Genomic DNA, 27444 nt, shown 5'->3' with positions numbered 1-27444 from the left:
CAATATCCATACACCTACTGTCGCCATAATTCGATACATTCATGACGTTGAATGTTCTCATTCAGCGTACACATTGTATGATTATAAAAAATTTCAACTTTACAGCAAAATCAATACTCCTTTTCCCAATTGTTTACATTTTTATATACACCGGGTGTGTATCTCATGGAAAGATTGCCGGACATCTATGAGAAATTTATTCGTGTAAAATAAAACAAGTATACATTAAAATAAAACAAGTATACATTTTGCCATTATCTTTATTGACAGTTAATTTCTCGTAGAGGGTACAAAATGAAAATAAAAATGTCTTATAGATAAACAAAGATTGCATTTTTATAGATACTAAGGTCGAATCTGTTTATTTTTTACAATATCTATCTAAGGGCTCCGGTTATACAGGGAAGCCGACATCTAATAAATAATATTTTTAGATCACTTATATTCCACGTAGCGTGGACACGTAGCGACCGCATCCTGAAGTATTCCACACCAGACAAGTTTCATTTGTGCTGTTCGTGTCAGATCAATTATAAGTCAGTAAGGTTAAAATACAATTTGGAATCCACTACAACAAAACATCCCTTGACTGGTTACAGTTCCGCGTCAAATTCACGAATCGCACGTGGCCGAGTTCGGCAATGTCATACCGTGATTGCTTCTGGTAAAATTGACAAGTGTCCTATAACAAATCTGCATTAAATTTTATTTTACCAGAATCGACATCGCCATATCACCAAGTCTTTCTATTTTGACATAAATATATTATATATAAATGATTTCCAAAAAAGTTTCTCGTCTCTTTATGGAATACTCGCATATACAAACACCTACCTACTTGGTAGACGTATAAGAGATACTTAGAAATATACATCTTATCTAATATAGAACAAAGTATTCTTTAAATTATAGCTCCACTATGCGGAGTTGCGCACGCGCCGGCGGGCGCGGCGCCCAAGGAACTAAACTTCAAATGAAAATACTGTTAACCTAAGGTAGTTAAAAGAAAAAACTTACAATCCCTATTATCCATACATACAACATTATCTACGCAATTCCACCCATTGTTCGAATCACGTGCTATCCCTGTCTGTCATTCATAAATTAATACTAGATTACACAGTATAGAATCTAAAAATCTTCCTAACTTTAAACTCTACTAATATTTTGGGACTACTTTTTATTTTGGACAGATCACCGCGTAAACGTTACCTAGTTTGTGTGACCGAAAATAAATGTGTACAAACTTACACCGAATACAAACGTCGTAAAATATTCAAATTCTGCGCAGTGTAAATAAAAGTATATCAGTTTATTTTTAGAAAGGCCCTAGTTAGTGCATACGATCAGAATCGACAACCGTTTGCGGGTCGAGATAGACCTCTGTGTTTTACGTAATTAAAGGGCTCGTTGCCGTTGCCGTTGCCGCAGCATCGCAGTAGTTTACGTGAAAAGGGCAGATCGTGTTTGTTTAAAATTATTTTTTCGCGCTATTCTCGGACGCGTCCATTTTCTCCTCCGTCTTGACCACTTTCCCTTCGCCTGAAATTGAAAAAGAAATAATAATTCCTTGAAATTACCCAACTTAGGCTGTTGTTGTAATTCGATATAATCAGATTGCCATATCGTCAATGAAAACGCGTGTGGCGACATCAGCAACGTAGCAACGAATAACTCGTGGCTTGCATCGCTTCACCGTCACATCGCGACGTCTCACGACTCGTCATCAAGTCTCATCATGTAAGTAGTCGTATATTATTATTATAATGCCAAACAATACATCGCCCTCATGCTGCACCCGTCCTGAAGACTAATATATACATGGTGCAAAGGACAGATTGGCCAAAATGAAAACAGCTGATTCTGATAAATGCATAATAATAGAATAATCTATTACATATTTTCTCATCGGAAACGCACCACAATTGATAATTCTTAGTTTTGAGGCCGCGCAAACGACGCGTGATACCTATAACGCGCGCTCAATGGCGCTTCTTCGTAGGTAATTTTCGTATGGTTGTAGCGTTGACCTTACGCGGTAGAGTTTTAATACGTATATTACATTGCTATTTTTTTGATATTTCATAGTATTTTACTATAAAATAAAAATATGTAAGGAATAGTGGCCGTAAACAATATTAAATGCCGTAAGTATTATAGTTTCCAAGTCAAATTAACTCTAAAAAAGGGGGTAGAGGTTTCTTCGAAGTGGACAACGCATGTGTTACTGGTATTGCAGGTGTTCATAGGCTATGGTAACCGGTTATCATCATGTGGGCCATATGCTAGTTTGCCCTCAGTGGTATAAAAAAATATAGTATGCAAGGAGTATTACCATTAGGCTGGTCTCCCTCCGTGTCGGTGTTGGAGCGCCTGCGCTTGCGGGGGAATTTCCAGCCGCCGGTCGCGTGCTTCAGTTTCGGAAGCGGCTCCATATCCAGCACCTGCCACCAGAGGGCGCACGGTTATGTACACATTACATCATTATTACAAAGGAGTGGAGATTGTTAGTAATAGAGCAATAGGAACAAGTTAGTAGTCCCAATTCTAGCAATATACTGTTAACGTGAGGTCACAAAATGGTATAGATATTAGATATCATAGAGGTTAAATTCTAGTTAATTTAGTCACAATGGGCCAAGTGGCCTGACTTTATTCTCATCTATAACTCACTAGTAACTCGCCAATGTATACGGTGGATTAAACATTGCATTTTTATACCATAAAAAAAAGAAAAACAAAATTCTCAGGTTGGTGTATTATTTGTTATGAAAACTTATTAATACTTGTATTAAATGTGCATTAAGCTATTATAATATATACCTTGTGAATCTGTCTAAATGCGATTTGTCGCAGGAACTGTTGTGCTGACGCAGTTAAATCTTCACGTTTCTGTGGGGGCAGATTGCCGAGAGCATCCTGAAACATTCATTATGAATGCTATGTGATACCATTGTTTCTGCCTACCCTAACGTGTGCATGTGTATGTTATAATGTGAATGCAATAATGGGATGTCCATCAAAATTTCATGATGTGCAATAAGTAATAAAATTTTTTTATAAAAGTGTATACGAAAAATTTATATATTGTTTACAAAAGAACTAAAATTTAATAAAAATTAGATGTTTAAGTAACATATATAGTTCTTTACACTCGAAATGTGTAACAAAGGAATGCCAACTACAATGAATACGTATTTATTGACTTTGACTACGACCAATATATATTTATTGACTGTATAATCACCAAACATTTTGGGAAACTAACCGGCTGGTGGAAATCTCTGGTAATCAGAAAGCTGGCCTATACTTTGGTCAGCACATCTTTATAGCTATTCAGCGTGGAAATGCAGCAAGTTAGCAGGTAGATGTTAGGAATTTATAAATTAAATTATACCATACTCAAGACTTTAATCGTAACCTATGGGAAATTATAGTACATTATTGCATTGCGGCCAGCAACTGAGGCATTGATGGACGAACGTGCAAATGTGGGCCGAAGCATAGCCAAAGAACACATACGTGAGTCCATCAATGCCTAGCTGTGGCCAAGCTTGTATAGTACTTTTCTCAAATAATGCGCGGAAATAAAAAATACAATTTTACTATTTAAGTCCAATGACGAATAACGAACAATAATTATTTTTCACGCGCCACAATGTTCCTTTGTTTTTTTTTTTTCAATAAACAGCTTTCAATTTGCAAGCCAATTCGAAATTTAAAACTTTGTTTTAGTTACCTCGATAGTAGCCATGTTTCGAAGTAAAAGATCATTCCATTTTTAAATTGCAGGACAGATATGAGTTTATATACGAGAAGTAATTTATCTGGCCGCAAAACACGACAGATATGGATTTTCATACAACTTTTGCCGGCCGCTGCCCGCATGTATCTGACCAGTACGGCAATTTTAAAATATCTTTAAGAAGATTGTCAAAATAATGCTAACATTTCCAAGCATGTTTGAGAAATATATATTTTCCTAATTATCTCTCATATGCAGAGGTCTGGTTATAATTTCATGAATTAGTAAAATTTGTAGTGTCAGTCCAATGTTGTATAGTGTGAGTGTGAAGTGGTAATGTGGGCGGTACTGACGACGAGCTCCTTCTCGCAGGGGTCCCGCAGGCCGGGCCCGTGGTCCAGCAGCAGGCCGCCGCCCACCGCCTCCATCACGCGCCGCAGCGCCTCGCCCGGCGACAGCGCCGCGCCCGCCGACTGCATCACGCCCGACACCAGCAGCTCCATCGCCTGCCCCACGCGTGTACCGTCACAACAACAGTAATTCACCAGCCCGAGATCGAACGAGCAACCCTTCGCCCATTCGTCTTCATTTCAACAAGCCAAGTCTTTCCGAATATAATAATATTAGTAATACGAGATTATATATTTAGAGGGCTACATTTTATTGTACTGGACACTTAAAAGATCATGAAAATAAACCAATATACTATTTGTAACATCAGCACCAGTGATTCTGTTTTCTACACTAACTTTATTAATTTTAACATTCCCCAACATACAAGAATATCAAATTGAAGTATCTGATTTAATGCCCTTATATGATATTAAAGTATTTTGAGAATACAGTTCGCATGCAGACCCCAAATAAAATGTTAGTATTAAAACCAATATGCCAATAGATGAACATATAAAACGTCAACTCACATATGGGTTGAGCGGCGTCCAGTTGGGTATGCGGCGGCAGAGGTCCCTCATGATGCGGATGATGATGACGCAGGACTGCAGGCTGGCCGCCCTAGCCTACGCACACACAGTGGTCAGCGGCGGCCGGCAGCCGCGCCGCTGCGGCGCGGGCGCCCGATTTATTGCTCCACTCTCAAACTCAACCTCAACGATTACTCGATTCAAAAGTTAACAAGGGATTACAGTTACTGAAGCGGAAAGAAACAGAGCAATAAATGTGAGTCGCTCTTTGGGGGGCAGGTATAGTCTAAAACTGCGTTTCCGGACGCATCGCTGATCCTCCCATCACCGGCTACCAAAGTGCGGGAAACGCAGCTTAGTCCACGAGAAGCACTCGTAGCCACATGTTCATGGGAGTTCAAAATTCGAATGTTACAACTTGTTAAAAACTTAAAAGGCTACGTTATATTTTATAAAATAAAAACAAACATGTGACTAAGTAAAAGGTGCGCGCTCCCAAGTAAAATATTGTTAAAAGTTGGTAATGTATCGGATAGCGCGGCTGGCGGCGGGAGCGCGCCCGGTGATAATGTGGCGAATGTACCTGGAACCACTTGGCGTGCCGAAGGGCGGCCAACGCGTCCAAACACTTCTGCCGCGGTAGCACATCCTTGTCGTCCCGCTTTATGTCGCCACCCTCTAGCGACAACAACACAAAGGGTGTTTGACCATCAAAACATCGACGAAAACGGGGCAAACATTGTACATGGCCTAGACGGCGACGGGCCCGGCGCCGCGCGGCGACGCGACCTTGTGCCGCGGCGAGTCGCGGCGAGTCGCGGCGAGTCGCGGCGAGTCGCGCCGCCGCCGGCGCCGGCCGCGGCCGCCCGCGCCGGCGGGCCGCCAGGGGGCGCGGCGACCCGCCCTCCGCTTCCCACCGAGCGGCCGCCGTGGCCGTCATACTCACTACCATATATATTCTATGTATAAAACGTAGCATCGTCCTACGTACATTTACATTTGACAAGTATAGCGACGGAAAAATATACATAAATATATACATAAAATATTAATTGGACGCTATGTTTGCTCCGTTTCAGTAGATTGAATATACCACTGCGGAGTCTAAGCGCACGCGCACGTGATATATAGATGATCAAAAATCCTTTTCTTCTCGCTGCTCGTCTAACCCTAATCACACCTAAAAATAAGCACTCAACACAGTGCCCGGCCGGGCGTAACTTTGAACAAATTATCTTTTTTTTTTTTTATTACACAACACAGTATGCAAAAACAAAAAAATATATTCAGTAAAATATATTTGATAAACATATAATATATAGAAATACAGTATAATTATTCCCTTATTAGATAGTTTGTTCTGGTTCGATCGTACGGGAATATTACTGACGATTCGACAACCAATTTCATCCGTGCATCGTTGGGTACAATCATCAAAACAATGGTAGAGCAGCACAGAGCTGAGAACAACACAGAAACTGTAGGTACATGCAGTAGTACCGCAGAAATAAGCTCCTGTCACACCCCACGTGGTAAGGTCACACAATATTTATTAATTATCAACAGATATATCAAGACACATAATGTTCAATGACTAGTACTCAATCGTCATTTACTGTTCAACATATCCTGAATGTTTTCTAATGAGAATAATATACAGTGGCGCCGCCATTTCTGCGGTATTTCGGCACGGGTGAGCTTATGAGTGAAATTGGCTGCGTCGAGATCGCGTCGAGCGTACGGCGGACTCACCTGCGGGCTCGCGCATGACGGCCGACGTGAGGCTCACCAGCACGTTGATGGACCCGTCCGACACCTGTACGGCGCCCTCTGCCGGCAGCAGTTCCACTTTATACTTCGTATCGTCGCCGGGGGCCTGCCCATGTATACATAGCTTCATGCCACTCCTCGCATATTTACAATTTTCGCCGAATATGACTAACAGCAACCCGACTAATGATAAGCGATTACTAAGTGACTGGATATTTAATTACACTTTTTTTTTTTATACAATTTAGAATGGCAAACAAGCTGACGGCCCACCTAAAGGAAAGTGGTAACAGTCGCCTATAGACATGAGCAGTACCATGGACATAACAGTGTATACTGTTTCGCCCGTGATACCCCTCATGCGTTGCCATTCCTGAGGACTTAGATATTATTCCTCTGTACCCAGTAAATTCACGCCATATCCCACCCTTCAAACCGAAACACAGCCATGCAAACACAGCTGCTTCACGGTTGAAACACGAATGGGACAGAGGTACCCAAGCAATCGACTTTTGTACAAAGTCTCCTTCTGGTGATGGTGGTGGTGATACACTACCCAGTATATGGAACAATAGTTATGCTAAGATAGTTGCTTGAAGGGAGAAATAACAGTAAATAGTTCTGAACAATTATCACACAGTGTCATCTATCCAAAGAGAATACTTGTATGTTTATTCTATTATATCAAAGTCGATATTTATAAATATTGAGACAGTAAGAAATGTATCAAAGTTACAGCTTCTGATATTAGATGTTTATACATATTTTAAAATTACATCTAATATATAAAATTCTTGTGTCGCGATGTTTGTTATAAAACTCCTCCGAAACGGCTTTACCGATTTTCATGAAATTTTGTGTGCATATCGGGTAGGTCTGAGAATCGGCCAACATCTATTTTTCATATCCCTCAATGATAGGGGTGACCCACTCCTAAATATTTTTTGACAATATTTTTTATTTTATTATGATTTTGCATTGAAAAATACATACAAATTAAAATTTTCACTTCCGGACTTTACTTCCGGAAAGAAATACTGATGTTAGAGAACCGCTCGATCTAGTGTGTTGAAGCCAAGAGAAATTATGTAGAAAAATAAAAATATTTGTTAACTTAAAATAGCAGTGTTTCCAATAAAATATTGCTATTTTAAGGTAGTTGACAATTCAAACCGAGAAGTATTCACCTTAGGCTCGTAAAATATAAAGAAAAAAAAATCAACAACTAAACAGGGTCAGTGTTCCGCGGTGTTAAGCCAGCGTAATAACTGACTGGCGTAATGGTGACTGAACTGCAAATTGCATACAACTTGACGTATCGGCGTTCTACAGCAGATCGTCTAATTACGATAGCTAACTTTATGCCGATATAAATATAGGTATAGTCACGAATACAAATATCTGTTACGTACGGTGGTGGTGTCTTCAAACTGTTACATCATGTAGGTTGTTAAAAATGCGACACAAACAAGATGATAAAAATGTCTTTATATCCGTTACTATTGTGACGCTGCATTATTTTGGCACCGGCTACTTTTACGTTTAAATATTTCTTTTAACACACACTTCTGTTTAGTTTTCAACATTCACTGAAATATTTGCAAATTTATGTTTTAATTTGAGAAATGATATTTATAACAAAATTTGTGTATAAATTTGATGTAAATGTTGCATAGTGTGTGTGTGTGTGTGTGTGTGTGTGTGTGTGTGTGTGTGTGTGTGTGTGTGTGTGTGCGTGCGTGCGTGCGGGCGGTCGTACCTTGACCTTGGCGAGGTGCGCGGGCAGGTCGGTGGCGACGCGCTTGAGCAGCGTGACGGTGGGGCGGTCGTGGCACAGCACGACGAGGCGCACGTCGCGGTCGCCGCGCAGCAGCAGCCCCTTGGCCAGCAGCCCCACGCGCATCACGCCCTTCAGCGCCCGCGGCCCGCCCGCCGCCGCCGCCGTCCCAGCCGTCCCCGCCGTCCCCGCCGTCCCCGCCCCAGCAGCCGCCGCCGCCGCGCCCTCCGCGCCGCCCGCCGCCGCCTCGCCCTCGCCCACGAACGAGAACCTGCGCACGCACGGCTTTATATAGACGCGGACCGGCACCCGCCTGCGACCACCGCGCGCCCGGTACACTCCATGCATCCTTGCCTGAAACCGGCTTTCCCTCTGACCCCAATAATCTCTAATAAATTTCTGATAAATTTCTAGGATTCTAATAAATTTCTAGGATTAACAATAAATTCTAAATTGACATGGAAAGAACAAATAGAAAAGGTATGTGCAAAGATTAAAAGATTCCCTTTTGCACTCTACAAATTAACCAAGATAGCCAATAAAAATACTGCTATTACAGCATATTTTTTATATGTTGAATCCATGATTAGATATGGATTGCTACTTTGGGGTAATGGCGTTGATGTTGGGAAAATTCTAGTCGCGCAAAAAAGTTGTATACGTGCTATATGTAATATTGCACCTGATGTTTCTTGTAGGCCTTATTTTAAGTCTCTAAATATATTACCTGTTCCCAGTCTGTATATACTTGAAGCAGGTATATTTGTTAAATTGAATAAGCACATGTTTACAGAAGCAAAAGAGCAAATACAAAGAAGCGCAAGATACCCTAAAAAATTAGTGACCAATACAATTCCTAAAACTAGCCGTTTATTAAGAAATTCCTATATGATGTGTTTGAAAATCTTTAACAATATACCTACGGATATAAAGGAACTTCCATTAAATAAATTTAAAATTGTGTTACGTAAATGGTTACTTAGCAAAAGTTTTTACTCTGTTGACGAATTTTTCAAGAAAGAATAGATAAATATCTAATATAGTTGTCGATGCATAAATTAAATTAATCAATTCCTGTCAAAATGTGACATTTGCATGCTATTCTGTAATGGCTAAATAGGCACGAAACTTTATGTAATGTAAGACCACCGATACATACCCTATTTAAAGCAAATAAATTTATTATTATTTTTAAATTTTACCAAAATTCTCATCTCCCCTCTTAAGGAGAGGAGATGGCAACTAACCCCCGGCAGAAGCACAGTCGGCCGGGGTTCAGGGCCCCAGGGAGAGAAACCGGCGTACAATGCGGGCAGAATCTAAGAGCACCGCTTTCTGCATCTTTCCCGGGAGTGAGCCGCCTCGGAATCCCAACCGTCTGAGATGTTGTTCCAGACTGGTTGGGATAAGACCGTTCACCGACATAACGATTGGGATGATTTCGGTAGATGTCACCCCCCACATTTCGGTCACCTCGTGAGCCAGGTCGAGATATTTTCTCTTCTTCTCGGTTTCGGCTTTCACGAGGTTCTCGTCATGCGGTATGGTGACATCCACCAAAAACACCCTCGAAAGTGCCCGGTCCATCACCACGATATCAGGTTTGTTCGCAAGAACAGTCCTGTCCGTGATGATGGATCGGTCCCAGTAGAGCCTGACGCTGTCGCTTTCGAGGACCGGCTGTGGCTCGTACTTATAGTACGGCAACCTCTCATTCGCGAGGCCGTACTTCAGAGCTAGCTCTTGATGGAGTATTTTGGCTACCTGGTTGTGCCTGTGCAAGTACTCTGTGTTGGCAAGAGCTGAACAACCCGAAAGCACATGTCTGAGTGACTCTCCAGGATGGCGACATGCTCGACAGATGTCCTCAGTGCCATCCTTCAGAATGTGCTTTCGGTAATTGTTCGTCTTAACCACCTGATCCTGTATTGCACAGACAAAACCCTCGGTCTCTCCGAAGAGATCACCGAACTGTAGCCAGTGCACGGAGGTCTTCGTGTTTACGTACGGCCCGTGAAGGGCTTTGAAGAACCTTCCGTGCAACTCCTTCTCTTTCCATACGGCCTCCCGCTGAGAGGTACCCAAAACTTCGGGTTTTCGCCAGTCCTCTTTAGCCAGAGAAAGAGGGTGAATCCTTTGTCACATTCTATGACTTCTCTATGCAAACCCTCGTCTCTTTTCTCCAGAAAATATGTCCTGAGGCTGTCAATCTCGCGGTTGTGCATGGTCTTAACGCTTAACAAGCCTCGACCACCAGCTTTCCGCGGGATATACAGCCTCATGACTGACGATTTCGGGTGATGCATTCTATGGAGGGTCATAGTTGTGCGGACTTTCCGATCCAGGGCTTCGAGTTCGGTTTGAGACCATCTGAGCACGCCAAAAGTGTAAAGGAGTACGGGTATGACCCAGCCGTCATAAGCTCGGATTTTATTGGCGCCCGACAAAGAACTTTTCAGTACTCTTGTAAGGCGCGCAAAAAATTCCTCGCGGACTGACTGTTTCATATCCGTCTCCTTCACACCGATGTTTTGTGACATGCCCAGATACCGGTATGTTTCAGCCTCGGAGAGGGTTTTAATATTAGAGGGATCTGTGGCGATCCCTTCAGTTTGAGTGACCCGTCCCCTCTGCACATGGAGGACCGCGCACTTGTCTATTCCGAGCGCCATCCTAATAGAGCTGCTATAATCGTTTACGATATTTAGCAGCTCCGTCAGGCGTTCGACGCTCGGAGCTAGCAGTTTCAAGTCATCCATGTACAGAAGGTGAGACACTCGTGTACCTCCTCTCCGATACTGAAATCCAGTCCCCGAATTCTCCAGTAAAGTACTGAGTGGATTCAGGGACAGGCAAAACCAAAGTGGACTCAAACAATCGCCCTGGAATATTCCTCTCTTTATCTCTATCCGGTCAGCGGTATCCGTCAATCGCTCGCCCTGGATAGTCAGGATCGTCGTCCACTGCCTCATGCATCCCTCCAAGAACACTCGAACTGTACCGTCGATCTTGTACAGCTCGAGTATCCTCCGGAGCCATGAATGGGGCACGGAATCGAACGCCTTTTTATAATCTATCCAGGCGGCGGAGAAATTCCGACGGTTCCGCTTGACCACGTGCCCAGCGACAGCATCAATGAGGAGCAGCTCCTTCGATCCGCGGCTACCGCCCCTGCATCCGTTCTGAGCGCTAGATAGGATCTTATTCTCGTACACATGACGAGAGATCTTAGCGCTCAGAACGGATGTTAACGTCTTATATATTGTCGTAAGACAAGTGATGGGGCGATATTTAGATGGATCCGCGGTATCGTCCGTCTTAGGAGCTAAATGAGTGATCCCGGTTGTAAGGAAGTTCGGGAGCGTCCTGTTTTCGAGGGCACTCTGGAATTGCACGGCTAAGGTCGCATGGCTGGCCGAGAACGCCTTTAACCAGTAGTGCTGCAATCCGTCGATCCCCGGACTTTTCCAGTTCGGAGCCCGACGGATCGCGGCAACCACGTCTTCCTCCGTAATGGCAATGGCGTTCATCGGCGTTATTCGAGCACATGCTTCCTCAACATCGTGCATCCATGCGCCCTCCTCATGTTCCACAGGTTCAGACCACAGCTGTCTCCAGAAGGCGACGAAATTGGCTGTTTCGGGTCTTTGTCCTGTGGGCTGTAGTTTTGGGCGCTCCAAGTTCCTATAAAACTTCCGTTGATCACTCATAAAGAGGCGATTCTGTTGATACCTCTCAACCCTCTCAGAGTACCGTCGGAGTCGCTTCCCCCATGCAGCGATCTTCTGCTTCAGTTCATCTATGCGCTCCGTAAGTTTGTGCCCGAAGTCCGGCTGGAACAGACGTACACCTGTCCCAGCAAAGGCCTCTTTTACGGAGCGCATAATTCTCGGGCGTGTGTTGCCCTCCCTGAAGCAGAGCAGTCTACCAATGAGGACTCTGGCCTGGGCGATCCGTCGTTCAATCCTTCTTTTCCAGGCTGGTTTCATATTATCCCTTTGGATATTACGTCCAGCCCGGGGCATTTTTGCGCCGGTATATCGGCATACTGCCAACGCAGCGCCAAACAGGATTGAACTCGTCTCTCCCAGGTCACCGCTGCCCTCAAGGTACTGGGGCAGCAGTCCATTTGTGGCCTCAATGGCATCCCGCGTCGCCACATTTGGATATATCCGGGGAAGCTTCGGTCTCTCTTCGAGGGGAGTTCTTCGGATCTCTAGAATCGCCTCCTCTAGTATGCTCCTCATATGCTCTATATCCTGGGAAGTTGTTCCGTCCGCATCCGCTTCTGAAAGCGTTTCGGCAACCACCTCTACGCTAGGTAGCACGTCTGAGATGGGTTGCTCTACGGTCGCGGAGTTTGCTTCTGGAACAACTTCACTTCGCAATCGTTCGAGTTCGGTCGCGCTAAACATACCAGAGCGCTGTATGTACCGAACTCTGTCGGCTAGGTTCTGTTCCGAGACGGTTAGATCCGGTAAAAGACGCAGAAACTCGCGGTGCATTACTGCCCGGTATCCTGTTCTGCCTGTTTCTGTCCCTGTAGCCCTGAAGAACGCACGCATGAGGTCCTCATTCATGGCTCTTGTCCACCTCATGCGACGTGTACCACCAGTGGCGGGCACCGATTGCTGGGCCTGTGACGGCCCTGCCGGCGCCAAGCCAGCTGATGTCGATGGCGAGGGGTCGGACCGGCCAGGTGGTGGGGCCGGTCGGCTGGCTCGCATTCTGCCGCGCCTACCGCCAGTTGTAGACGCGCCCCGGCGACCCCCGGGCAGCGACCCTATACTCTCTCCGTTATTATTATTCGCCATCTTTATTTTTGCCATTGCCCCTTTAGCCGCGTAGGTTTAATTTATACGCGTGACCGCCTTCCACGTGAGCTAGATGGTAAGCTCGGACGCGGGGTTGGACTTTGGAAGGCTTATTATTATTATTATTAATTATTATTATTAATATATTTCACTCTTCAAACCGAAACACAGCAAGACTCAGGTATCGAGCTGGTTGACAAAAAATCAAGTGCCAACGGAGATAAACAGATCTCTAATAAACATCAGTTTCATATGTTAACATTACCCTTATATTAATAAAACCATTGATTTAAAAAATATATCTATCCCATTTTAGACCCACAATTTTTTAAATAAAAATACATTCAATGAATCCACTTTCTGTGCAAAAACACAAACATTCATCTAGGATTATTAATCAATGGAAACAACCACTAAACATTGTCTTTTTTCAAACTAGCATATTAGTAAAATATAAACAAGATCTATCAGAATTCAAATAACATTCATTTCATTAGTTGTGTAACAAATTGTTAATTAAATTCTAACAAATAAAACAACAATAATTAAAATGTAATCACCAAATCGAGATATTTATACGAGTATATATTAACATTGAGTATTGGCATCGTTAGGTAGATGTAATTAGGCATAATGAAAAATTTGTAATATATGAAACGATTAGGCGACCAACATTAGGCGGACACTGCATTCTATACGATTACTGCAACTAAAATAACGACTCGCATCGCATTTGAACATACTCCAATTATTCGAGAACGTCATAAATCATTCAAATTGTACTACCTATTACTAAAGCCCAATAAGCCAACACTAGATAAAATAAAAACTACATACATCGTACTTTCAAATTATCTGCCAGAAATTTACCACTTAATTATTATTCTACCACTATCTTGGTATCATAAAATCCTTGATTTCTAACTATATTCATCTGCAAAAATGTTAAATGTATGAAAAACTAACTACACACTATGATTATTGCTTCTACTTAGTTGAACTTCTACAGTATTTGGTATTTTAATGAACATTTTTCTAATTTAAGCAACATAATGTACTAATAAAACTATTAATACTAGCAACCACGAGAATTTTAATTGTGTATGTATTAATACATTGTTAATATATGTAAAAACATTTGGAAAATTGATGAAATAAAAAAAAATACATAAAAAATATAATAAAATCCTAATTATTGCAAAACCTAGAAGAGAAGAGCTCTTACTTGGATGTTGAAAATTTAATCAATATAAAAAAAATAAATGCTTAGGGTTAAGGAAAAGAGACAAATTATTAGAACTATTGAGGACAGAAGGGGACAAATGTTAGGACACTTGATACGACACGACGAACTTGTGAACATTATAATAGAAGGTAAGATATAAGGAAGGAGGAGAAGAGGGAGACTGAGGCATAGTTACATCAGGCAGATCAAGGAAGGAGTTGGTGTCGTGTCGTATCAAGAGGTGAAGAGACTCGCTGAAAATCGTAGTGAGTGGCAAGAGCTCCACCGACAAGAGCGCAGCTTCTTAAATGGATAGATGGATAGATAAAAAAAAATGTCCTCGACAAAATTTCTTATAAGTTAATCAGAGACATTATGCAACTATAATGATGCAAATAACTCAATAAGTATAATTTAATTAGAATATATTATTACCATAAACTTATTTATTTATTTAACATTCTCATTTATTTAAATTCTCGTAATGACCAGTTCAATGTTATGATCATCAAAAATTTTGCCACAAATATTATGAATCATCCATCTCGACTCACGTTCTATCTCTATCTTCATACTCAATTTTCTCTCTTTTCACTTCAGGTAGCATGTAATTATATTTGTGCTGCATGCTGTTTTCAAATACCATAAAATGCTTTACAAAACAATACAAAACAAGCGCAAAAAAATAATGTCACAACATTAATATATATATAATATTGAAGTTTGCTGATTTGCAACTTTAGCAAATAAAAAATATTTGATATGTTGCATATTATTAACACTGTTAAATTATTGTAGGGCGAGCCATTCATGAATGCTTTGTTATTTACTAGTTTATATAATAACAAAGGAAATATTGATAAGTGTTAATAAATTTTATAGATGGTTTCATCTCAAATTACCATTCTACCTCAAACAAGTGATGGTTCAGTGATTTATTAATTCTTTTGTAATAATTTAGTTGCAAACAAAAGATTTATAAAAGGATGCATGTTAAAGCATTAACAATTTATTCACTCCTGCGTATAATGAAGCGGTTTCAGCGGTAAAACCAATGGACGACTGCTAAGCTATTAATAGATAATCACACACAACATCAACCAGTAACAAGAGCCGCTCATCACGGCATCGCGAGAACGCCAATCATAGCGCAGGAGAAATTTACATGACCTTTCAGGTTTTCAAAATTGGAACTGACTCGCAAAACAAAACTTCAACGCATAACATCAAATTTATATTACATCAACGCTTCAAATTATTATCTATTTTATTTACCCTAGTGCCATAAATCGCTTCAAATACTAGGTGTATTTATTCATCATCATCATCATCAATGCATTATATTCTGATAATTGCAATAAAATTAATATTAAACCAACATGATAGTACTATTTATTGTAAAATTAATTAATTAAATCAGTTTAGAACTAATAAGCGTATCCCATATAATATCCACAAAAATATAAATACAAATTAAATATTTTCCTCTTTGCCTAGAAATAAAACAAAAAAAAAGAAAAATACTCACAACTGATTGTCACGGCCATCTTCCTTCCCTTCAGGTTTGTCATCTTTCTTGTCATTTTGTGCTTTATTTCCAGCCTGTGCCTATAAACAATGAATGCAAAATTTTATTCAATACATGTGACATGTGACAGTGACACATGTATACACCGGATTATGATAAAAGAACTAATATTAAAATCTATAAACATCATCATCATCATCACATCAGCTTTTAACTGTCCACTGCTGAACATAAGTCTCCCCCTAAGGGGTTTTGCCAGTAATTGCCAAGATTAGAAGTAGTACTTGACAACTGCAATTAGATTTTGGAGATGTTTTAAGAGGAATGCTGCTACTAATCCCTCTCTCTCCGTTAGTCGCCTCTTACAAAAAGGACAGGGGGTGGCCTATTCTATGGTGGGCCACACAGGAACCTATACATATATATAATATATAGGAACATATACAGGAACCTATATATTATAAACATATATATTGTAACAAATTTCATTTACAAAATTTTAGTAAATACATGAATATTCTATTATTTTATAAACCTAACAGATATTACAGTCATCAATCGACTCAATATTTAAAACTGGTATAACTTGGTGCTGTGACCAGCATTCAGTATGATATACAATATTATAAGACAGTACTTTTTAAGATCTTTTTGCAAATAGCTGGATTTAAAGCGACAAGTATGTCTATAAACTGATATTTCCACTGTTTATAGTGGTTTGAGCGGTTTCAGATATGTTTTCTCCCACGAACACTCGGGTTGTGGAATGAGCTCCCTGCCGAGGTTTTCCTAAGAGACTACAGCATGGGGTTCTTCTAAAGAGGGGTAAAGAGGTTTCTTCGGGGTCGGCAACGCACGCGTAATACCTCTGGTATTGCAGGTGTTCATAGGCTACGGTAACCACTTACCATCAGGTGGCCCGTATGCTTGTTTGCCACCTCAATGGTATAAAAAAAAGTGTAGAAATTAAAGCAAATAGATTACATGTCGTACCTTAGGGCGCGCATGGTCGGCGAGTGCGTCGGAGAGCGACTTGAGCGCCTTCTCGGTGTGCGACACGACGCGCTGGATGTCCTGCAGCTGCTGCTCGGGCGGGTAGATCTCCGCGTGCTTGGCCACCACGTGGCGGTCGTCCGACGTCTCGGGCCGCCGCCCCACCGGCCCGTACGGCACGCCCATACCCTGTGCCATCAACCACGCTCACTCCTAGTAATAACCCTAAGCCCCACTATACATTCAATTCATAAATGAAAAGCATTCGGGAGTATTAATTAAAGGTTTTTAATGCTGTATATCTAACATATTGTATATTTAGGGGGGAAAGGGATTGTTAGTAATGGAGACTGAGAATCCCATTGCTAGCAATATACCCAACCAGGTCGACCTCCTCACTGTTCCCCCTGGATACTATCATGGTTAATTCCTGATGAATTCTTCATGATGGGCTAACTGGCCTGTTTTCATTCTCATCTATCACCCTTCACTGGTGCTCCGCCAGCGTATCCCGTTAGCGCAGGCGGGGTTACCAAACCATTATCACCCATCAAAAAAAATTGTATATCTATATATAAGATATATATTACATATACAATCTAAAAAAATAACTAACGTATATCTAAATGCAAATCTATATCATTGCATTTAAAATTCAAAACAGAAAAAAGAAAATTGTTCCAAAGTGTTATAAATTTTGAATGATTCATTAGACATTTATAAATCCTAAATGAGACAAACTCAGCTCAGTACATTGCGTGCTTGGACACTTCCCAAATGATAAAAAAAAATGTGTATCGTTATTCGAAAACAAGTTTTATTTTAGAGGGAATTCGGTTCTTCAATTGATATTAGCTGATATGGCAAATAACATACATGATGGTGATGATGATGGTGGGGCGGCAACGGTCCACGTGGCCACCACGGTTCCATGCCTCCCTCCCAGTACCCGCGCTCCTCCTCCTCCATACCCTGCTGAACAAACCATATTATATATTCATTCACTACAACATTTAGTTGGTGCTTTTTTCATATGTTTGACATAGAAAGTATTCCCATAAGCCTTGCGTAAAACTTTGTCACTAGACTAACCATTTCACCCAGTTGCCCACTGATTTGATCTTCTTACATTTGGTAAGTGGTGAGCAATACCATATAATACAGATGAGTAGTAGTTTGAAGGGTGGGATATGGCGTGAATTTACTAGGTACAGAGGAATAACACCTGAGTCCTCAGGAATGGCAACGCATGGGAGGTATCATGGGCGAAACAGTATACCCTGTTATGTCCATGGTAATGCTCATGTCTATATAGGCGACGGTTACCACTTTCCATCAGGTGGGCCGTCAGCTTGTTTGTCATTCTAAATGGTATAAAAAAAATCTAAGGTGCCATATTGAAATTTGTTACAATTGTGTACTATGTAAGCAGTGAAAAAACTATCTTCATAAATAATTTAAATATAATATTCCAATGTCTGAGAGAGGCTTATTTCACATATTTTACACTAAGCAATGATGTTCATCTTTAAATCTACATACAAGTTACGATATTGCTTACTTCGTGCATACGGCGACGTGCCCAGATCTCATCGCGGACCAGAAGCCGCTGAGCCTTGGCCTCTGCCAGCTTGCGCTGGTGCATCGACGGCTTCACTTTCACCTCCAAGTCCGGTTGTACCTGCGCGCCACGACTCACATTTTTTATTTACATCTCGGTACAACAACACTGAGGTGACAGCAGTGTGGTAACCTCATCAAAGATTGTAATCATGCGGCGCCCGGATCTCTTGGCAGCCATGAACGGCCGCCAGGCTCGACGGGCGCCTCAAACCTTTTACTAAATAATCATTGGGTCTTATTCTAATAAAGAATTTAATAAAAAAAATATTTTCCTAAATATAATAGAATGAACTATTTAACTAGAGATAAGATGCAGACTTCACCATACCATATTTCTTTTTAATGTCCAATGTTTGTTTAAACCATTAGGCGAGATTATTAACCCTCTAACCGCGTATTTTTTTTTTCACAACACTAAAACACATCCGCTTTGACTACAAATAGCAGTTCGAGTATTTAGCAATCTAGCGAGATTCTGAAATACAATATCAATCTACCAAAAACAAAAATCGCGGGATAACAACGTCAATAAACATAAAAAATGCGAGCACGTCGAAATCGCGAGATGCGTAAAGTTAAACTAGTAGATACTGCAAGCCAATGTACCGTTTGTATCCTTCTATAACCTGAGAGAAGACCTAACATTTAATACTCTTACACCCCATGATACTTCATATATATGCAATAAGTAGGCTGAACTGAAATATAAAAGTTAAGCACATACCTTTTTCTTGTACTGGAGCCGGTGGCGGCGGCCCTTCATATGCATCTCCTTGGCGTTGGGGTCATTGAACTTGCAGTCGCAGAGTTTGCAATTAAAGCTGAGCGCCTTGCCGTCATCGCCGCGGATTTCCTCGATGTAGTCCTGCCCCACCGGCTGCACTTCGGGCTCTGTCTCGCCCTCGTCCTCCTTCTCGTCTCCCTCCTTGTCCTTGTCGCCTTGGGGTGGTTTTTGTTCTTTGGTCGATGTGCTCGCCACTGTACTAAGCCCCCCCGAAGCCACGAATGCGATCTTGGGCGTCCCGGCTACCGTCTTTTTGGCTGATAGATTGGAAAAGTCAAATTTCCTCTTAGTGACTGCCAAACAAGTCGGACGGTTGTTGCGACAACAATTACACTGAGCCTTTTCTACAAAACTATCTTTCGATTTTGGAATTTTGAGATCGCCTCTATTTTCAAATCGTACCAATCGGGTCCGTTTCGGTATAAAAAAGGCCCATTAGACTCGCACATACTCCATATCTGTACCGTGTGCCATAATATTATACTTTCGCTACTTTTCGTGGAGAAAATTTGACTGGTACAACAATCTAACTGCCAACTCGTCGCGGTCGTGATACAGATATGATATTGTGGCATCAGGGGGGATCAGCACAGATGCGGGTCATCGGTCACAAATATGTTCTCCATACGACGTCGGTGCCGCTGGAGAGCATATCTGATACATACTCAACGAAAAGGAAACTACGACAACTGTGAATGAGTAAGATACGATATGTAAAAATAAAATAGAATAAAATGATCAGTGGGAGGAAAAAAAATTATTAAAAGATTGTTAAGAAATAAAAAATAATTGAGAGTGCAGTAAAATCAGTTGTAAACTAGTGATGTAATGGTGTGGAGGTGTAGAACGCTCACCACCGCCGAGCTTGGTGGGCTCCGTGGAGGGGATGGGCTTGCCGAGCATGGTGTGCAGCTTGACGACCTTCTGGTGCTTGATGCCGCGCACGTGCGCCGCGTACGCGTCGGCGCCCGTGCACGTCACGTCGCACAGCTCGCAGCGCAGCGCCGCGCCGCCGCCCGCGCGCCCCGCGCCCCCGCCGCCCCCAGCACCGCCCGCGCCCCCGCCCGCCGCCGCCAGCTTCACCGCCGCCTCCTTCTTCTTGTGCTTCTGCCCCTCCAGGTGCTCCTTGTACGTCTACCGACACGCCACAACCCGCCCACTCGTCACACAGTACACTCACTTGCTACTTTGTGCCGACCTTTGATCATTGTATTGCCTACAATATGCTACTCTCAAACCCTTTGTACAAATCGGTCCGTCGACATACCGCCACAGAACACTAACGACCGGAGTCTGTTCGATCATCAGCGCGCTGACCTCCAATCACCGTCACGAGCATTCAACGTGAATTATCGTCCAAATGTAGCGGACATAAGAGAAGACATGCAATTCGGAATTACCTATCTTCCCTCAATACAAAAATCCATGTAACGACAACTAAACAAACACCGGTCGTAAACATTCCACGAGGTCAACCACCATAATGACTCATTTTCCGCACAGAGGAACAGCCAGTAGTAAATTATAAACAATTACATTTCATTGCCCAAAATATGCGACCAAAATTCGCTCAAATGTAGCTCTAGCGTAACGGTACATGTTACCAGCCTATTTCATTCTCAGGATGTAAATTACTACATCCTGAGAATGAAATAGGCTGGAACAAAATACAATACACAAATTCAAATAAAAAAAAAAAAAATCGAAATAAAAGTAAGCCATAATAACATAAAAAGCCACCAAAGCAATACAATAAGAGGAAATTAATATATTTCCTCATAACAAAAGGCCCCTAACAGTAGTAAGAAATTATTAAATTGTTAAAATTTATACACCCAATTAAAATAGATTTAATCTATTTTGTTTATTGTCGTCAAGATACCAAAACCTAACTTTATAAATGAAATATCGGTCATTTCTAACACTAATCATACTTTTAATTATAAGTTTTACCACATAGACCTAAAAGGTCTTATTTTAATATTAGATACTAAGATAAGCAAAATCCATACAAAAAAAATCACTGTAAAAGATATAAGACATCTATAAGACATACCTGAGGACCAGCACAGGATATACGACAGACGTCGCAGTAATGCAACTGCTGGGCCTTCGGCGGCGGCTTCGGGCGTCGCTGTTGCCCGGCGCCTACTCCACCTTTATTATAATTCTTCCAACCACTATATAACAAAACATAAACTATATAAAACCAAATAACATCACCTTCATATGATTTTTTTATACAATGATCGCTCTCAATTTATTTGAGCCAATTTCAATAAAAAAAAAAAATTATTGAGGTAAGTTACTTACAGGAAAAATAAGGAATATAAAAATACTTACCGTCTGGAAAATATTTTCACTTATTTCTTTTACCAATTAAGCTGAATAGAATAAATAAAATACAAAGGATGTTGCTTATAGAGAGGGTGCTTATATAGTGTTCTCTGTATATGCTTTTTAAAAATATATAAACTCACCCTCCTCCTCCAGTCTTATTTTGCTGCGCAACGTACATTGTCGCTGCGTTATACAATGCTGTGTCGTACGCAGTATTGCCTCTGTTTGCAGATTCTATATCAACAAAACAAATATCAGTTCAGTATGTTTACAACATTCAATACACAACAAATATAAATGTTAAAATGATTCTCCGTGTGGTCCCAGCATAGATTAAGCCATCCCTTCCTTTCCATAGGTGTTGTAAGAGGCGACTAAGGGAGGATAAGGGATGGGCAGCAATGTCCCTCTTTAAACGTTTTTAAAAACCTAACTGCGATTGCCAATCTGCCTGCCAAGTGTGGCAATTACTGCAGTGAACAGGATGATATTATGATATATGTTAAAGCTAGAAGAGAGATATAAGGATCATTATTATATCGGTTAATAACTGTCGATTGTTAAAAATAGGCATCTCCCATAAAGTGGATTTTGCCAGTAGTTACCACATTTGGCAACTGCAACTAGGACTGATGTTTTTTTTTTTATTTGATGGGTGAAAATGGAATGGTAACCCCGCCTGCGCTAACGGTATACGCTGGCGGAGTACCAGTGAAGGGTGATAGATGAGAATGAAAACAGGCCAGTTAGCCCATCATGATGAATTCATCAGGAATTAACCATGATAGTTTCCAGGGGAAACAAGGGATGGACCTTGTTGGGTATATTGATAGCAATGGAATTCTCAGTCTCCATTACTAACAATCCCTTTCCCCCCAGTTCTGGTGATGTTTCCAGTGGGACGCTGCTGCCCATCCCTCACCCATTAAGTTTCCTTAGCCTCCTCTTACGACACCCACAGGAAAGGAAAAGGTAGCCAATTTTATGCCGGGACCACACCTGAGAATCATATTTTAGATGAATACAAGTCGCCAGGATTACTGTACTCACGCTTGGGCGGCTGCGCGGCGGGCGCGGTGTAGGGCTGCGCGGGGTAGGAGGCGGCGGCCGTGGTGGCCGTGTGCGAGTGCGTGTGCGTGTACACGCCGCCATAGGCCTTGGCGCCGCCGCCCGCGCGGGCGCCGCCCTGCACCACGATTGTGTTCTACGACTCATTATAGATGCACAGTACAACAACCATCAACTTCAATACAATATTTGTTTTGTTTTGTTTTATACAACTTAAAATGGCAAACAAGCTGACGGTCCACCTGATGGAAAGTGGTAACAGTCGCCTTTAGACATGAGCAGTAGCATGGACATAACAGAGTATACTGTTTCGCCCATGATACCTCCCATGCGTTGACATTCCTGAGGATTCAGATGTTATTCCTCTGTACCCTGTAAATTCACGCCATATCTCACCCTTCAAACCGAAACACAGTCATGCAAACACAACTGCTTCACGGTGGAAACGTTTTAATGACAAACTTCTCATAAAAACAATATTCAGCTTTATTACAGTTAAAACGGAATAATAATTCAAAACATTTTATCAAATATAACAGTGGGAGGTCTTTTTTTTTTTTAAATGGGTGATAATGGAATGGTAAACCCATCAGTATACACTGGCGGGTCACTAATGAGCGATGATAGGTGAGGATGAAGTAGGTCAGTTAGCCCACCGTGACGAATATAACAATAAATCAATCACAATGGTTTCCAGGGGGAACCACGAGATCGACCTGACAGGGTATATCACTAGCAATGGAGCTACTAATCACATTGGAAGGTCACAGAGTGTGTAGTGTTGGAGCGGTGTAGTGGAGTAGAGTAGCGCAATACCTGCGTGTAGGTGGCGGGCGTGGAGTAGGCGGGCTTGGCGGCGGCAGCGTCGTAGGTGGGTTGCGGCTGGGGCGGCGCGGCGGCTGGGTAGGCGGCGGCGGCCTGCTGGTAGTAGGCGCTCTTGCTGGCGTCGTACGCCGACGCCGCCGCCACCGCCGCATGAGCGTGCGCGTGCGCCGCCGCTGCATAAACATCTGTTATGGTAACATCTCAAACCTCGTCTTGCTACCTATATCTTATTCAAACATATGTCCATTGCTACATGCGCGATGTCTATGCTTAATAGCTTGATGAATTAAATTCCAAGCTGAGATATACTAAAAATTATAATATAAAAATTAGTTTCATACTAATTATTATAAATATGGTAAAGAAAAGATATATTTTATAATCATTGTCAACTCCCTTAAAAAAAAAAAGAATCTTGGCACTTTTTTTTAATATAATATTTAGTAGAATTACAACAGTTAAGCTGTTTATATTAATAATATATAATCTACGTATTATTGTGATTGTATCTAAATTGGAACACTTGACTTTCTATTGTTTCTAACTAGCCCAATAGGGGACAAGTGTGACTTGATATTATTTCCCATCAACTTACTCTATGACTAATTACATTAAAACAAAATGTTAAGTTTATTTACAAAATATGAATAGATAGCAATAGACATATTCAGATCTTGAGATCGTGTGCCACATTGTTTGATAACCTATTCCTGGTCCTGGATAACTTGATTTCAATCAGAGAAACATTTTGTATATCAATGTCAAAGCATTGCTAGGACTTTGAACTAGACTATACTGTGTATATTTGATTTAATCAAATTTTGTAATATTCACACACTATACAGACAGTGCGAACATTGTAGCAGATGCACCATACTACTATTGTTATTATTATTATTTTATACGACTTAGAATGGCAAATAAGCTGACGGCCCACCTGATGGAAAGTGGTAACTGTCGCCTATAGACATGAGCAGTACCATGGTCATAACAGAGCACACTGTTTCACCCATGATACCCCCATGTGTTGTTATTCCTGAGGACTCAGGTGTTATTCCTCTGTACCCTATAAATTAACACCGTATCCCACCCTTCAAATCGAAACACAGCCATGCAAACACAACTGCTTCATGGTAGAAACACAAATGGGACAGAGGTACTCAAGCAATCGACTTTTGTACAAAGTTTCCCTCTGGTTTTATTCCCTTAACGAGTGCTTATGTTTTGCACTGTGGATAACTATAATTGGCTAGCATGTAGTAAATGCAATGTAATATGTATTCAATTTTGTAAAAAGCTATTGTTATCCCAAATAAAATAAATAAATAAATCAATGGAAAAGCTAGTATTATATATTGAAAAAATAAAAAATCAAATGTATATAAAACTATTGCCCGTTTCAGTAGAAGTTAATATAAATACAGTGAACCCTGTATATAAGCAAGCTCTCTGTAAGCAATATTTTTTGTATTTTAATTATTCTACTCAACTTAGTTAGTAAAAGCAATATATAAAAATATTTTCCAGATGGTATTTTTATACTCCTTTTTTCCCTATAAATAACTTTTCCCAATAAGAAACTTTTTTTATTGTAATTGGTTCAAATGAGTTGCTTATATAGAGGGTTTACTGTATAAACAAATAACAGGTTAGAACAAAAGATGTCCATTAACAATAGTACAAATAAAAAATCAATTAGTTGATTGAATGTTTCAATCTGTTTCTCAATATCATTTATAGTGTTTCTGTGATCAGCTCAGTTATTACCTGTCCATTGCTATGTTTCTGTGTCAATTACAACAAAATATTACAAAAAATTACTTAAACCCGGTCTTAAGTATATATCATTAAATAGTATCCTTCCAAGTCCTTACTAATATTACAAATATGAAAGTATTTGTTTATTACTTCCCAATGCCTTAACAAACTTAACAAATGACTATAAAATGGTATAAAATATGAATGGTAAATACTATGAGATGGAAAAGAACAAAAGTTATTTTTTACCTAGTCAGTGAACATATCCCGATCATAGGCCAGAACCCAGACAAAGTCACAGGTATAAATAATTTTACTTCATGATTTATTTGTACATTGAATTCCTATTTCCACAATTAGCCTCTCATTTGGACCATTGTATGTGTCATGATTTATTTAAAATAGAATAGAAATACTCTCTATTTTGTTTAGAAACTCTTTTAAATAGTCAATTTTTACAATTCTATTGTAGTGTTTATAATATAGCGATGTGCTGAAAATAAATGCGCAAGACACTTCACAGCTACTCTTTTCCATATATTTATGTATACAAGATAATCTTACATTTGTTTGAAACTATAAAATCTTATCTCATATAAATAATGATAAATATCAATTTTATTTAATTATCTATTTGTTCCATTAGTCATAGATACAAGTTACTATGTTTTACCCTACTCCAAATATAACGTAATGGCTAAGACCAATTTACCATAATTATGGCAGAACTGATAAACACAAAATAGAATTTTTTTGCACAAATTTGATGTACTGTTTAATTAAATCAACTGAATTATTTCATGACCACTGTAAACAATGAATATCATATACGAGTATAAATATTTTTCATCTAACAAGTAACCTCACTTTTCATCTATCATCATTTTAAATACATTATTAAAATAATAACCAAATAAATATTTTCAAAATGGGATAAATTCAGTATATCCAAATGATAAATTTGATATTATTTCTTATAGCAAGTATACATATATCTCACACAACTTTTGATCATTTGCCAACTAATAGGCATTGGTTAAAATCAACAGGCTAAAGAAATCCAGATACCTACATGAACTATATAAAGCCCTAAATAAATAGTCTTTAATTAATTCAATTGTTATTAAGTGACTGGTTAGCTAATTACACGAGTGATAAAAATTTTCGACAATTTTAGCAAAAATTTATAAACAACAGAATAACTAGGCGCATTTACTGATCATAGCTCTCAACATAAATATTAAATTGTGGTATAGTGAATAAACGGATTGCCGTGTAATTCAATTATGTAAAATCGTGTCGCAGTGCTATCGATTAGAAAACTAAGGAAGGATAACTACGTAAAAACACAAGTAGGTGTATTTTTAGTTTATAAACATCTAGGCCTGTTTGTGATGTAAACAATGCGAGATTTTTACCCATTTATCATCAAAAAACATACCTTGAGTAGCTGCTGCAGCCTGATACGCAGTGTCGTACCCAGTGGCTGCGGCACGCTGTGTACCATAAGTTGCAGCGGTGGCTGCTGGGGCTACAGCGTAACCTGTTTGACCGCCATATGCCGCTCCAGCAGTCGCCGCACTAAAAATACACTCTCATATCAATAATGAAGGTAAAAACAAGTCGAATAGCAAAATAAATTCGATCAATACAGACTAGACGCCATTTTGACTAGATCAGAAACATGAGGACGAGATAGCTCAGCAATCAAATATACTTTAAAACTAATGTACCATATAAATTGATATTTTACTGCAAATAATATGTAAAAAACTTACCCATATTGGGTTCCTCCATGAGTAAACCCAAAATAATTATTTGCTGCCATCATTTACCAATTTTCCGCGTTGAAACAACAGACGCTTCGAGCGGAAAAGACCGGCCTTTGTCTTTGGCAAATATGGCGGTCTCTGTACCATAAACTAGGAACGTATATTTTCTTTACTCGTTTTCAACATGACTGGACAAGATAATTAGACAGCCATATTATTTTTTTTAGTTTGATTTTGTGTGTTGAATTATTTATTAAATTTCTAGTATTAAATTTACGAAAATTATTGTAGTTGTTGATAGTGCCCCTTCAGAATAATTTAGGAACTGAAATTACTACTAAGATCCAATTATCTCTTATGTTGTTATTTCGCAAAGGCGATATTAATTGATAAGAGACGTCTTGATGATCCATTAAATCTTCGGATTAGAAAGCATTTATCCTATGTAATGCCACATTTTGACAGTTTAAGTATGAAGTATTTGTTGTTATTCATAGAT

General features: G+C 40.3%; 1 protein-coding gene across 6 annotated transcripts; it reads right to left on the bottom strand.

Annotated features, from left to right (window-relative positions):
* Window positions 1-244: 244 nt before the first annotated feature.
* On the bottom strand, window positions 245-27111 carry LOC113510878 (zinc finger RNA-binding protein). 6 transcript variants are annotated; one of them, XM_052892052.1, is made up of 20 exons: window positions 26952-27111; window positions 26615-26754; window positions 23407-23600; window positions 22573-22726; window positions 21663-21756; window positions 21239-21362; window positions 20037-20316; window positions 19123-19439; window positions 18337-18456; window positions 17652-17750; window positions 16776-16964; window positions 15783-15862; window positions 8198-8486; window positions 6421-6544; window positions 5252-5346; window positions 4669-4764; window positions 4099-4251; window positions 2824-2919; window positions 2336-2444; window positions 245-1542 (listed from the first exon to the last, which is right to left on the bottom strand). In XM_052892052.1, the coding sequence occupies exons 1-20, from the start codon at window positions 27002-27004 to the stop codon at window positions 1478-1480; spliced, it is 2871 nt and encodes a 956-aa protein (XP_052748012.1). In that variant the 5' UTR covers window positions 27005-27111; the 3' UTR covers window positions 245-1477. The 6 variants fall into 6 exon arrangements, with proteins under 6 accessions (XP_052748012.1, XP_052748013.1, XP_052748016.1 ...); XM_052892053.1 differs by having other exon boundaries at window positions 17652-17747; XM_052892056.1 differs by having other exon boundaries at window positions 22573-22708.
* Window positions 27112-27444: the final 333 nt, after the last annotated feature.

This window comes from Galleria mellonella, unplaced genomic scaffold (genome assembly GCF_026898425.1).
Source record: "Galleria mellonella isolate WM207_F2 unplaced genomic scaffold, CSIRO_AGI_GalMel_v1 utg149, whole genome shotgun sequence".
Taxonomy (NCBI): Eukaryota; Metazoa; Arthropoda; class Insecta; order Lepidoptera; family Pyralidae; genus Galleria; species Galleria mellonella.
This window is presented reverse-complemented; position numbering and strand designations above follow the sequence as displayed.

Excerpts from the sequence above, each read along its gene's own strand:
- LOC113510878 (XM_052892052.1), bottom strand. The coding sequence starts at position 27,004 with ATGATGGCAGCAAATAATTATTTTGGGTTTACTCATGGAGGAACCCAA. Across the intron at positions 23,601-26,614 it reads GGCTGCAGCAGCTACTCAAG|ATGTTTATGCAGCGGCGGCG; the intron begins GTATGTTTTTTG and ends TTACCATAACAG. Across the intron at positions 20,317-21,238 it reads TATCCTGTGCTGGTCCTCAG|ACGTACAAGGAGCACCTGGA; the intron begins GTATGTCTTATA and ends GCGTGTCGGTAG.